Source organism: Stegodyphus dumicola, chromosome 4 (assembly GCF_044657685.1).
Source record: "Stegodyphus dumicola isolate Sdum_Otavi_A_Nest chromosome 4, ASM4465768v1".
Classification (NCBI taxonomy): Eukaryota; Metazoa; Arthropoda; class Arachnida; order Araneae; family Eresidae; genus Stegodyphus; species Stegodyphus dumicola.
The window spans coordinates 222,256,147-222,270,400 of NC_140771.1; the positions used below are offsets into that span (position 1 = coordinate 222,256,147).

The 14,254-nt window shown below is 33.7% G+C and overlaps 1 protein-coding gene across 4 annotated transcripts in view; it reads right to left on the reverse strand.

Moving 5' to 3' along the window:
- The window catches only part of LOC118188535 (leukocyte tyrosine kinase receptor-like), a 374,636-nt gene that overhangs the window by 230,527 nt on the left and 129,855 nt on the right, over window positions 1–14,254 (reverse strand). For all 4 annotated transcript variants that reach the window (XR_015040889.1, XR_015040890.1, XR_015040888.1 and 1 more), the window contains exons 4-6: window positions 13,426–13,554; window positions 11,544–11,699; window positions 5,974–6,104 (exon numbers count right to left, since the gene is read on the reverse strand). Coding sequence is in view for 1 of the 4 variants with exons in the window: in XM_035358990.2 (XP_035214881.1) it covers window positions 5,974–6,104; window positions 11,544–11,699; window positions 13,426–13,554 (416 nt within the window). In the remaining 3 variants the exon portion in view is untranslated. The remainder of the gene's footprint in view (window positions 1–5,973; window positions 6,105–11,543; window positions 11,700–13,425; window positions 13,555–14,254) is intronic.

The following is a 14,254-nucleotide window of genomic DNA, read 5'->3' on the forward strand; positions in this document are numbered from 1 at the left end:
CTGATTACTGAAAAAATGTCTCTTAAACTTATAAGGTATTTCTCCCACTTCTCTAGCGTGCCTTCGTGGTGTAACGGTAGCACACTGGGCCGGTATTCCAGAGGTCCGTGGTTCGATTCCCGGCGAAGGCGGGTTGCGTATTTTTCATCTTTTCTGCTTCCAATTAACCTAATGAGTCTACAAGTGGCGCCCGAACGAAAAGGGTTGTGGATGATGATTCTCCGCACCCAGAATTTGGCGACTAGGTCCCCTAAAACCCTAGTCGCGCTTTAAAAAGGGGGGTGTATAAGGTATTTCTCCCACTTCTCTAGCGTGCCTTTGAGGTATAACGGTAGCACACTGGTCCAGTATTCCAGAGGCCCATGGTTCGATTCCTGGCGAAGGCGGGTTGCATATTTTTCATCTTTTCTGCTTCCAATTAACCTAATGACTCTACAAACTGTTATAGAATACTTTTTCAAAGTTTTTATTATTTATTTATTTTCAATGGCTAGGCAAAAAAAAAAAAAAAAAAAAAAAAAAAAAAAAAAAAAAAAAAACTAGAATATTGCAAACAGAGTTTATAAACAATAAAACTAAGAACAAAAGGACCGAAGTTAACTTTTTCAGAGTAATTTAACCCATAAATCAATATTAAATTTCTATTCTCTGAAAAAAAAAAGAAAAAAGTTATTACGACTCCAAATAAATACAAACTGTACCGTTGTGAAAGTTAAAAATCTTCATAATGAACAATGCATCATATATGTCTGCTAATCAAAAACCTGAAAGCACATTTTATAAACGTTTCTTTAAACCGCAGTTGATTTCTAATAGTTCATCTTTAAAGATCGCAGAGAGGGAGAGAAGTTGAAGATACCAAAATTCTATGTCCACTCCCTAAAAGCTTAAATTAATACCTTAACTTAGGTAACCAGCTATTTTTAAAAATAAGACAAATAATTAATTAAGAGATATTTGCATGTTTTTGCACTAGATACAGTACTCTGATACACAGTAAAAACCAAATGCACAAATATCGTGGTTCACGTTCAGGACCATACTAAATGAAACAGCCTTATCTGAGGCTATTTTAACACTAACTTTCTATTTATTAAATTGAAATTGTTAGAGATAAATATATAACTGATAAAATATATTTTTATTATATATCGGTTCAAATTAACACACTAACATAGTCTTGCACTATATTTACGATTTTTTATCGATAAAAGATCTAAAACTAGAACTTGGCTTTCACAACTGTAGAGACATTAGGTTATTTCGAAGCAGGAGATATGAAACATGAGCAATGCTCTCGCTGGGACTCGTTCCACCGACCTCTCGAATACGCACCAAGCGTGCTGACCATTACACTGCGAAGGCATGCTAAGAAGGCGGGAGAAATACCTTATACACTGAATAATAATCATATTAAAACTGATGCTTTCATTTTAACCAAAGCAGGCACCTCATTCGTCAATTAAAAGCAGAATAAGTTTCTAAATGGAATGTCAATGGATCTTACATCAACGAAGAACATTTTTGAGTAAACATCAGTTTTAATTAACAATATTTCATCAGTTAGTAAAATTTTAAACATTTTTAATGCAACTAAAGCTTCTGTCCTAAAATGATCGTAAGAAATTGGAAAAATGCAAAGGAAAGACAAGAACTGGAAAAAGCTGTAGAATCATGAGGTTATTTTGAAGCAGTGTACCTGAAAAATGAGCAATACCCTCGCCGGGACTCGAACCTGGACCTCTTGAATACGCGCCGAGTGTGCTAACCGTTACATCACGAAGGCATATTGGAAGGAGGAAGAAAGGTGCATGCAGGTACCTTATAAGGTGCATGAAGCACCTGAGACTTCACTGCATAGTCAAACTAGTATTACCCCAATACTCTAAACAGCTAGATTTCGAAAACCTGGAAGTAACTGTACGCTTTTTACTTTCTTGTACGAAGTTAAAAGGAAGTATTGTAATCTCGAAAATTTTCAGGCAGCATATTTCAACGAAAATATCCATTTTGACCGCTTTCGAATGCAGTTTAACGATGTTTTTGCGTAATATCTGTACGCAACGACAGAATAAATGACTCTTTCCCTCCAAAAAATTATAAAACTGCTTTAAAATGAATTCTGAAGAGAATTTTTCGTGGCAGCTGTATGAACGTACGTACGTAAGTATCTCGCATAACTCAAAAACCAGTAGCCTCAGATCGTTGAAATTTTGTATATAGGACTAGTGTAACAGGTAGATGTGCACCTCGTATTTTGGTTGCAATCGGTCGCGCCAAACGTATATAAATATATTTATATGTATATCCACTCTGTTACCCGACTCAGTGATCTGAGTTTCTTGACTCTTATATGTTTGTAAATTGTACATTTTTCCCTTTAAAAATTATTGAATTATGTTGCTCTTATCTTCTGGTTAAGGTTTTTATGCCTTTAGTAAATCTGTATGCAATATGTTTAGAATTATCAACAATTTTAAAGTTGTTTAAATGCCGCTAAGCCTAATAATATTTTTGATGGCGGCCATTGCTTGTTTACATTTGAAACAGCAGAGACAGGATTTGTTGCCAATCTAGAGAAACGTAGCTTCGCAACAACAAAGATAACGCCTTCATTTATTATTGCGAATTAAATCATGCTTAATCCTTTCTGGAATTTTTGCGAGGAAATAAGTGTACTTAATTTTTAATGATTTAATTTTTAATAATTAGTAATTTAATTTTAATAATTAGTCATTTTGAATTTTTATGTATTTTTGTCTTGTCGCGAAGTGAGAACGCAATTAATTGAATTAGAAATACTCAATCGTCTGTGAAGAACTGGTTCTTTTTTGTTTTGTTTGCTTAATTTCTTTTATACATCGTTCTAGCTTTGTTATAGTATTTGAATAGAACATGTGGCAACGATTAGATAATTCTTTAAATGATATAAATTTTGTGCATTCTGAGTTATAATATGAACGAAATATAATACTGTTAAGTGAATCTAGCGCCAGAGTGTCGCTATGGTAAACAAATAGAGTGAATTTTAAAGAATGCATTTATTCTATTGTGGTTTATGCGCTTTCGGCGAAGTAGATTTAACTAAATCCAATAAGTTTAAACGAAATGCAAGAAAAAATGCGTATAATTTAATATTCCGTACAAGGAAGTCATGTGGTGTACACATCAGATTTTTGTCTTAAGGAACACTGAAGTTATTCATTGGAGTTGTTACATTTAAACATAATAGGCTAGTAACATAAAATTCCGCAAAATTACATTACACAAACTCTTGAGTATATGCATTACAATATTGGATTATGTCAATACAGTATAATTAATACTTTGGAGATCGCGGCACTGGAATATTTACATTTTTATGTAAGCAGATAAACATATGGGGTTTGATTTTGCTTATACTTTGGAATGTCTGGTTTTTGTTACCTGAGAATATTTGTTACGGTGTAAGTGTAGGTGTATTTAATTATGGCAAAGCACACTAGGGCTATCTGCCTAAGGGGAGGGATGCCTTCGTGGAGGACCTTCTAAGGGAAACTGGCTCGTATTTGTTACGGGTAAGACTGTAGTGAGCTCAGATCTTTCAGTCAAATGTCCAAAGTTCATAAATAATGTTCATTGGCTCAGCTCTGAAAGTTTGGTGTTTTGAAGAATTATGGAAATGGTTGATGTTGCTCGAGAGTAGTTATTGGAGTGTAGTCTAATCATTGCTCTTTCCGCTTTTTCGTTTTAGGTTCTAAGGTGTGAATAAGATCCTAAGGTTAAAATCTGCAAGCAGCACAACTGGTAATTTCTTTCATATCAGTCGACTACAGTGAAAAACTCTCAGTTCATCAAAAATTCGTATGAATTACGCTTTAATTACGCTTATGAGTCATATACGAGTATGACGAGAATTCGCATTAATTACGCTTATGAGTCATATACGAGTATGACGAGAATTCGCATCAATTACGCTTATGAGTCATATACGAGTAATTGTAACTTCGAATAAATTTAACTGTTATACTGCTTTCACGCTCAATTTTCATTTTTGATATTCAAAGTAATTTCGATAAGGAAATAACAGGCTTTTAAAACTTAAACAATATCTCGAGAAAGGTTTGATTTGATTTCCCACCAACACTTTGCTTGACGACTATTGTCAGACATAAGACTTTTCGATCCACAGTAACTAAATATCACGATTACTAGAGAAGTAGTAATTTGCTCAACAAATTAATACTTCTCCAGAGATTTTTCATTATAATTAATATTACACATATTTTGTTGTTTTATTTAAAGAAATTCCACTTTTATTTTCTTTTAAATACCTTTAATTTGTTATTGAAAAAATTTTTACATACAAGTTTTCGTATACAAAATTAACATTTATTCAGAACACTTGTTAAAAATAGCATCCACAAATATTAAATAAAATTAAAGATTTACTAATACCTACAAACAAAGATTACAATATTATTTAAACTGTTTAATAAAAATTAAATCGCCGAAACTGAAATTAAAACAGCATGTTATCAGCAATTATTTTATCTCTTTTGAACTGTTATTTCTAGAAGAAACATTTCATAAACTCGTAAATGGTTTGCAGACAAAATCCTTAAGCATCATCTATTTTTGCAACTGTTAGACTATTGCAAAGGCGTTATTACAAAAATGTTTTTTACAAGGCAAATAATCATGTTTGGGTATTTTTAAATTTAAGAAGACATTTTTTAAAAAATAAAGGAATTTAACTTTTTTTCCAGTCTCCCCGTCCATATAATTACGTCGACTACACAGAAAGTAACTTACGTTTTAGAATTTAAAAAAAATAAATGAAAAATAAAAGTAAATTGTTTTTATTACTTACATTTGAAAGGCACAAGCAATACGTGCCGTCAACAATTACAGCCGGATGCGTAAGAATTCAGTATACACTACAAAAACACCAAGATAAGGATACTAGCACTATCTTTCGCCGGGCAGCAGCGGAACGTAAGTTACTTTGTAGATAGCCCTCGTATATTTAGTAAACGTTTAAGCTCATTTTACAAAATGAAACACAAAAGTTTTTAACTTGTTGTAAGTGTCTTCAGTGGTATCCGTTACAAACAAAACATTAGTAGTGAACAATCGTGGTGCCGAGAAACCGTTATCGAGAAGCACTCTGCATTAAGAGGGCTCATACACGTTAAACTCCTTATGATCTTCGAATATGTGACTGTTGCAAGAGTTGAGATATTTTATTTATTTTAAAAGCAATTACGTCCAACTTTTTACAGTTTACTACATAATAAAGCTGCTTTGGGAACTAGTAACCAGAAATTTTGTGTTGCCACAAATATTTTTGTAATTTTATACGCTTTGTGACAAAATTTTTCGTTATGTTTCTACCTTGCGCTCACGATATTTTAAAAATGGCTAATGGTACATACTTGAAGCTTGATAGAATTCTTTATATGGGCACTATTTTCTAACTGAACCAAAAATCTGATGGAATATTTTTATATTAAAAACTTTCATACACGAAAACATTACAGATTTTTTAATAAAATACATTTTTATAAACTCAACTCTAAATAAAATAAAAATTAACATGAAATTCTTAGAATTTTTGGTTCACAGTAGTTTCCAAATGTTATAAAAGCTATATATTAAACATGGAATTAAATTATGCAACAGAATGTTTTAAACTGTGCGCGCAAGATGGAAACATGACGAAACATTTTGTCACAAAGCGGATTAAATTATAAAAATATTTGTGGCAACACAAACTTTCTGATTACTATTTCAAAAAGCAGCTATATTATGTAGTCAGCTGTAAAACGTTAGAAGTAACTGCTTTTAAAATAAATAAGTTACCCCAATTCTTGCAACAGTCACATATTCGAAGATCTTATGGTTTTAAGGTGTATGAGTTCCCTTAATGCACAGTTGAGTTACAGTAGGCTTATAGAACAGGCATAATTCGTGAAGAGATCAAAAACGTACCTCGCAGCTGTTGTAATACTGTGAGTACGGGTTCCTGTGATAGTAAGGTGGAGGTTCAAACCATGGACTGGTGAGGACAGTTTGTCGACCAAATGCTCTGCCCGAAGGAAATTTCGCCACGACGTATGTGCCTGTCAAAGAGGAACATAAAATATTTAATGGCATCATATGGTTGAAGTATATATGAACTGATATATATCAAAACTGGTGTCCTAAATATAAAATTTTGCATCCATTATATTTCAGATTAAAACAGGGTATTATACATATCAGTGTAAAATAGTAGATATTTTATTAGCACCAGAACTTTTAGGTTTAAATGCAACGAAAGAAGTGCAAACAAAAACTGCTTTTCATGCTAGAAACTGTTTTTTAGTAAATGTTCCAGAATTTGCCTGTAAATGTATTCATGTTTTTATATTAAAATTTATTTGGATAATATCTTCCGAAAATAATAAAAAAAAAACTAACAGTATCGTTTCGGCTCTGCAAAATCTTTTAAAATCTTCTTTTCCATCTCTAGTCAAGTAATTAATTTTTATTTTTATTTAAATTGACGCTTCATCCATATCGTTATTTTATTTTAATTAATTTAATAATAATTAAATAATTGAAATCGGCTTTTGTATAATCATATTTAATAGTTATTTAACTTGTTCTTCAATGACGGTCTCAGGGATAAAATCATTTTAAGACGCGAAACATGTCTTAGTAGAACGCTTTTATCTCAATAAGTCCAAAAGCTATACTTTTCGTTTACTTAGACAAAAATACTATTTTGATGACGCCACTCGTGCGCGCGCAAAATTTAGGTTATACCGAAATATGTTGCAGTCGACTGGAAGAGGCTGTGAGAACAACGTACTGATTTTCTTTGCGCAAAAATAAATATAAAATGTCGAAAAATAAAGATGCTGTAAGAATACAGAGTGAGAAACAAGCAGAAACATTTTTAAAAAGATTTATTGAAAGAAGATAATAAAAAACGTTTAGTTGTAAGAAAGAAAGATTGCAATAAACGATATTATGAAAATAAAATAGATTAGCATTGCTAGTTTTAAATAAGTCAAGGTGCTTCTGTAAGATCTAGCGTTTTTAGACCACATAAAGAAACTAGATCCTAAAAATGAACTTGGCAAAAAGGCACATTCTTCGTGCTTTACAGTAATACCGACCACTTGCGGTGGAACTTAAACGTTATAGCGTAAATCAATTCAAATCTAATTAGAATAGTGCCGGATTAACGCGTTAAGTTGCGGCTAACATAGGTTGACTCGACGAAACCTAACAGGCGTGACAATTATCCGAAATGGCCAAAAGGCGTAATACCGTAACAGCGAAATGAGCAACGAAACGTGCGCTGGTTAGCGAAAACACGCTCTGAATAAACTCAGAGATTCACCCATTTAAATACTCACTTCACTTAACTTTAAATTTACATCCTGGCGAGGAAATGCGAAGGGAAGTTAGGGAGTTCAGGAAAGATAACAAAAATTTGGATAAAATGTTAGTTAACTAAAGGAAACTCTACATTTCAACGTTTCCTACTGTTCCCAATAATAAAATGTAAAATTTGGGTGTACCTTTACTAGATAATAGTAGATAGATTCTTTAAAGGTGTCTGTCAAATAAAAAATTGATCAGTTGTGCACACAGTGTTCTTGAAAATCTTAGAAACTAGTACTGCGCATCTAAAGTTTTCTTTCATATTTTTTTAGATCAGAGAATAACACGTTAATTAGAATTATAGATAACTTTGCACAATAAAGATTTTGTCAGAGTGTGGCAAAACTAACTTTTATTTTAAAATTAATTTTCAAATGCATTTAATTAAAATTGTTGATAGATAAAGTAGATATTTAATTAAAATTCTTGCTTCCCTTAAAATCCAGCTATTCACATCTCTTGTAAATCAGCATAAACAAAGCGCTAATTAAAATGCGTAAACACATGAAAAAATGCTTCACTCATAATTCCACAAATGCTTTTACAGTTTCAATGGAATTCATTAACATGGAGATCTTCTTAAACGAAAAATTGTTTCATTATACTAATAACTAAACCAGATGCGGTGCTTTGAGAGGAATGAACTACATTTATTGCATCTAGAGATACCCAGATAATGAGTAGCGTGACTGCTTCTCGTAGCTCTGCATTCCTTGTTTATAAAAAAATTACTTTCCGAAGGGAATTCATAAGAAAACGCATTTTAACGTCACGTTCTCATATTCTTGGAATACTTTACTATAATTAATTACCCAAGGAATAAACCATCCATTTCATTAAACCTTAATTAGAAATGAAATTTAAAAGCAGTAAAACTTAAATTTAAACGTGTGTTTTGTAGTTGATTTCATATACGAATAATAGGAATTTTTCGCCAAACAAAATGCGTAATGAACAAAGATATAGCTTTAGTGTAAGTAAAATTATAATTTTTAATAAAATTTTATGCATTTTAGGAAGATATATTTGCGACTTCCATTACTAGCTGGACTCTTTATTTTCAGCGCGATATTAATTAAACAGTGGTAAAAAAAAAGTATAGAAAAATTAGGACATAGGAAGACATGAAATCATAAATAATGCTGATCAAAATTAAGCTCGAATGCACATGCGCTTTTACAGAGACTGTGCGCACATTTTTAGACCCTTTTCATTGCAATTATAGAAACCCTTATTCTGCACTATTTTTATACACAGTAATTTCCAAGAAAACAAAGACTTTTGTAGTATCGGAAGATGTATTTTATCCCATTGCTCTTGAACAGCTTACCAGAGTGTGAGGTTGTAGGTCGACGTTTCCACAACCCGCTTTTTAAGAGTCCCCAAATGCGCAAAAATACATTGGTGATAGATCGGGAGGTTTAGTATGGATATGAGTGAAGGGTATTTATTTGCTTATTATTATTCCGCCAGCTTCACCTCTCAATGGGCACTACAGGTCAGTCATGTTATCTTGATCGTTACACCAGCAAACATTTTTTGGATGTTTATCTTTTCAACCTTAGTATTAATAAACAGATTTAACATTAGTGCATTACTTTTGTTGGGTATTTCAACTTACAATGCTTTAGGTATGTTAGTATAAAATTAGCAAAAACAGTTAATTAGTTTACAGATATTTACATACATAAATTACATTTCGTCAGGTGCTTAGACCGGTTATCTGATATGATTATGTTTCTCTTAGAATATATATAATCTATTATGGTTCTGATGCTGCGCTGTCCATAGTAATCCTGAAGAAGAAGAAGAAGAAGATTTGGGCATTCCCCGTATCGAGAACTCAATCTCATTCCGGGTCCACTCCCCCTTTGGGCACATCGTGGTGGTTCAACCTCCACTATTACCCTCCAGGAGAGCAGCGCACCACCTGGGGAAGTACCCCAGGCAGCACCGGTCGTCTAATGCTCCTACCAGTCGCTTGGGCGAGCCCGTCGCAGCGGGACATTACCCAGCGACTCCGGGGTATACCCCCGGGTTACTAGTACCACGCCGCGCTAGGACGTGCCAGACTCCGAGGCCGGCCAATAAGTGACCTTTTCCAGAGTTTTCAGAACCACCAAGTTCATAAATTTTATACCCCCGTGGCCGAGACTGCCTAGGTACAGATCCTAGCCAGTAGCTTCGCAGAATTCTCTACGTCGACCCCCGGGGGGGTAGTAATCCTGAAGAAGGACTTTGAGGCTATGTGATCCATGGAGCTGAGGAAGGGAGGTTCTGATGGAAAAAGTGAGTGAACAGTCGTGGATGTAATGGAAGACGTCTGGTGAAGAAGCTGAGGCATCGCAAGCGCATTTGATGGCAGAACCTGCTGAGGTATGCGGGAAATCTTCCGTGATTTGTGAAAATAGACTGTTTTGAGCCTCTTGGTGGAGACCACGGGAACGATGGAGTAGGTGTGTCGACCGGTGTTTTCTGAGTCTTCCCAGCAAGCTTGCTAGATAGACATGAAAGGCGCAGAAGATCTTGTGTTTGGCAGTGACTATGGAGAGTGAGATCTCTGAGTCAATGGAAGGGTTGACTTGTAGCCTCTTTATCTAAATAGTCGGCTCTTGGGTACCTTGATGACTACGTACCCACACTGAAGGGTATGGCCTCGACACATGTTTCTTGTTCCATTTCCAGAAACTTTTTATCCACATTATTGAGAAGAAGACAGTTTCCCTAAATTCTACCTTGTTCTAAGAAACTTCATAGCAAGATGCTTATGCTCAGACTCAATACGTACGGAAATGACACACTATTACTGAACACCTAATATATTGCTCAAACCAGGTACACTGCGAAAAAAAAATTGTACAGTTCTATATCTCCCGTTCTACTAAGCCGACTGACAAAATTCAAATTGCGTTTTTCGTGTCTCGAAAGCGCGACTTAGAACATATATTAGATTTATATATAGTATTGTTCTAACACAGGAATTTTCACACAAAATCGGACTTTTCTGAAATAACATAACATTTTTTCCATATTTCGAGTCTAGATATTAAATTTTGTAAAATTTGGTGCAAAATTTACGGAAAAATTCAAAAATTTATCTTGGCGAAATTTTTTCACATTGCGCCAAGAATAGCACTTAGCACACTTCTTAATATATGACAACCAATTTTCCTTTCCCATCCATTATGCCGGAGTGGAGAAAAAGCACTTTGTTTCTACCTTTTTACATTGCGCAAGAGAGGAAAAAAGTGACATCGCTCTTACTATCAAATAATTTTATCAAAGTGTCTAAACTACATTTGATTTTTTATCGCTTTCAACAAATATGTCAAATTTTATAACGAACCAATATATAAACTCACGAATATCTTCGGAAATTTTGAATAAAAAACTGTTATTTTTTCCAGGTATGCTTAGAAATACGTCTACTTTGAGATGATGGTAAAAAGTTTACAGATTATAATTCAAAATTGTTTTTGAAAAATTTATAAAAATTACATAAAAATACAAATTTTAAAAATAATTCATAAAAAATGGGCGAATTTTATTTGGAATGAACCTGAATTTCGAAATATGAAAGGGAGAATCAAATAAGTTTAATAAAAAAAGATTAATAAATATATACCAAACTCAATTGACATTGAGGAGCTAAAATTTTGAGAGCAAATTTTTTAAAAACTACTCGTGCTATTTTTACAAAACTTGGTAGTTTGGTGTAATTGGAGCCGTAGAATCGAAATATGGAAAAACAATTGGTGTTATTTCAGAAAAAGTCCGATTTTGTGTCAAAAAAACCTATATTAGAACAGTGCTATATATACATCTAATACATATCCTAAGTGGCGCTTTCGAGACATGAAAAACGCAAGTTGAATTTCGTCAATCCACCCACTAGAACGGGAGATATAGAATTGTCTTTTTTTTTTCGCAGTGTACATATGTCTTCTCAACATATGCAACATAAGTGAGTTTCTGAAATAAAATTCAGATAATCTCTGCATATCCTGAAGAGAATTTTAAAGATATTTACACATTGCACGTCAGAGTTATTGTTAATGAGAAAATTTCAGAACTTAAATAGCATTTTGTAAATATGAAGGAGGTATTTGATACATTGATCTTACCTGTTGCGTTTTGGTAGGTGTGATCATACGATGGACCCGTTCGTAAATTAGGCGACTCTCCCTTGTTAAGAATCCATTTGCTGTCCCCTGTCTCGCTGGCATTCCATCCGCAAAAGCCATCTTCGAATGTACAAAAAGCGCTCCTCGGAATTTTATCTGTAAAAAAGAAAACCACATACCACAAAAAAATTTTCTGAGGGTAGTAATTACATTTTTTAAAAAAGAATTCTTGGTTGCATATTTAGTATCAATTTTTTTTATAAAAATATCTTGTAAGGTATTTCTCCCGCCTTCTTAGCAAGCCTTCGTGGTGTGGTGGTCTGTACAAAGGGCGCGTATTCCAGAGGTCCGTGGTTCGATTTCCGGCGAGGACGTTGCTCCATTGTTCATCTCTCTGGCTTCAAAAACATTTTTAATGACTCTACAATGGCGCCCGAACTAAAAGTGCGCTGGATGATGAATCTCCACACCCAGGAGTTGGCGACTGGGTTCCCTAAAAACCTCAGTCGCTCTTTAAAAGGGGGAGTATATAAGGTATTTCTACCGCCTTCTTGGCATGCCTTCGTGGTGGGGTGGTCTGCATGCTGGGCGCGTATTCCAGAGGTCCGCGGTTCGATTCCCGGCGAAGGCGTTGCTCCTTTTTCATCACACCTGCTTCCAATTAACCTAATGTCTCTACAATGTAACTAAAAATTAAGTAATTAAATAATTTAATTCTTTTATTTTTATTAGTTAAAAATACAGCAAAAGCTGGAAAAATAAAGAGAATCCTTCATACTGAATTTCGCTTATGAAATTAATGAACTACTCTGGTATGTTTATTGAACTTGAAAGGAGTATTTAGCCCAAAGCTTATCAATCTAAATTCATTGAAAGCTATTGTAATTTCCAAGTACTCAATAAACACACACGTAATGTATATTAACTATATTCATACTTCAACGTTTTATTTTACATTAGGCACACATTCTTAACCACACAGCACTCTAGATTTATCCAAGCAATGTTACCAAACTAGATTAAACATTTAACAAAAACATATTACTGTGCAATTTATACGTAACGGTTTATAATTAAAGTTCTAATGAAATTATACCAGAAATACACCTTGATTTAATTAAAAATCTTACATTCTGTAAGTAAAAAAAATTGCATGCCTTACTTATAGCTAAAAATACATAGGACACTTCAATGTACCGACAAGCGTTGCCACACAGGCATCTCCGAATCAATAAATTATTAAACACAGCGTCTCTATGTCATCAGTTCGCAACGAAGTTATTCCATTATCATTCATATAGCCAACCGTTGATTTTATTATGAAAAAACAGCCGCGGCGAGCGACGGGCCTATGGACTGCTAAAAGCGGTTACGAGAGAAGTCCCTTGTTGTCAATAAGATTACTAGACTGTTTCATTGTTATTATACTGCAGAACAAACTTATATTTATTTAGTAGTAGAACAATTTTTGATGTTTTACTTTTTATTGTCTCGTCTTTAAATGCAGGTACTTTGTAACTATGATTGCGCATTCCTCATATAATATTACGAATTAAAATTTTGTAGCAAGCTAGAAAAGTTTAGATATAAATATTGCCATTTACCCATTATTGGAATTTTATAGCTTGTATTTTCTAAGACTAAGTATAATACATAAGAAAAGGTATTTTTAGCTCCCAAGCTTAGAGAATAATTGCCTAATTCGAAAAACCTAATTCTCTATAAAGTATCTATTTACATTTTAGCTGCCAATCGTATTCATTCTCTACACCTAGACTATTAGGAATAGTTTCAGGCAATGTTGCATAATGTCAGTCATCGAATTAGAGCTAAATGGTGGTCAATTATCAAGTACTAATTTAAATCGCAGCAGCTCACTCACCACAATCTTGTTCCTCGTCTTCTCCATCAACACAATCCGGTGTAGTATCACACACTTGGTTATTCTCGATGCAAATCAAGTCATCACACTGGAACTGATGGAACGTACAATCTGTTGTTGGCCTTTTTCCTATAAAAAATATGCATAATTTATTCAAAAGACTAAAACAGACATTTCTTTCATATGGATTATGAAAGAGAGAGAAAATAAAAATAGCAATAATTTTTAAAAAATGTCGCAATCAACAAAATCGTATTAACCAAATATTCTAATGTATATCTAATTCAATCAAACGTTTCTATGATAATATATATTTGAATATCTTCTGTACTTTAATAAAGTTCAGCAGTGCCATAATGTTCACACACCCAATCTCTAAAAATTTTTCGGTAACTTGACAGTGTTACGATGATCTGCAGCAAGGGCTGGGCATCCCAGAACTTTTCCCCATACACAGTGCTCTTGTCTTATCCACTTAAAAAGCCCACTTGAAAAATCGTACCTTTTTTCAAAAAACTGGACCATCCTTACCTATTCAGCCACAGTAAAACTTTGCCCCCGATTTTGATGGCATTGGGAAGCTGACATTTAACAAATGAAAGCTCATCTTAAAAAAAAACTATTGGAGCATAAAATTTTTAACTTATATAGACAGACTCATCATTTTAATTACTCGACAAAAGTCCTATTCAAACTCTAAACCAATTGTGACTCTATCTTAAAGATGATAAGTACTGTTACATCTCGCAATTTCATCATAAAGGCTGCTTTGAGTTCAGTTCTTACAAATTACGCAACAAAGCATCTCTTATAAAGCGAAGCTATTGTT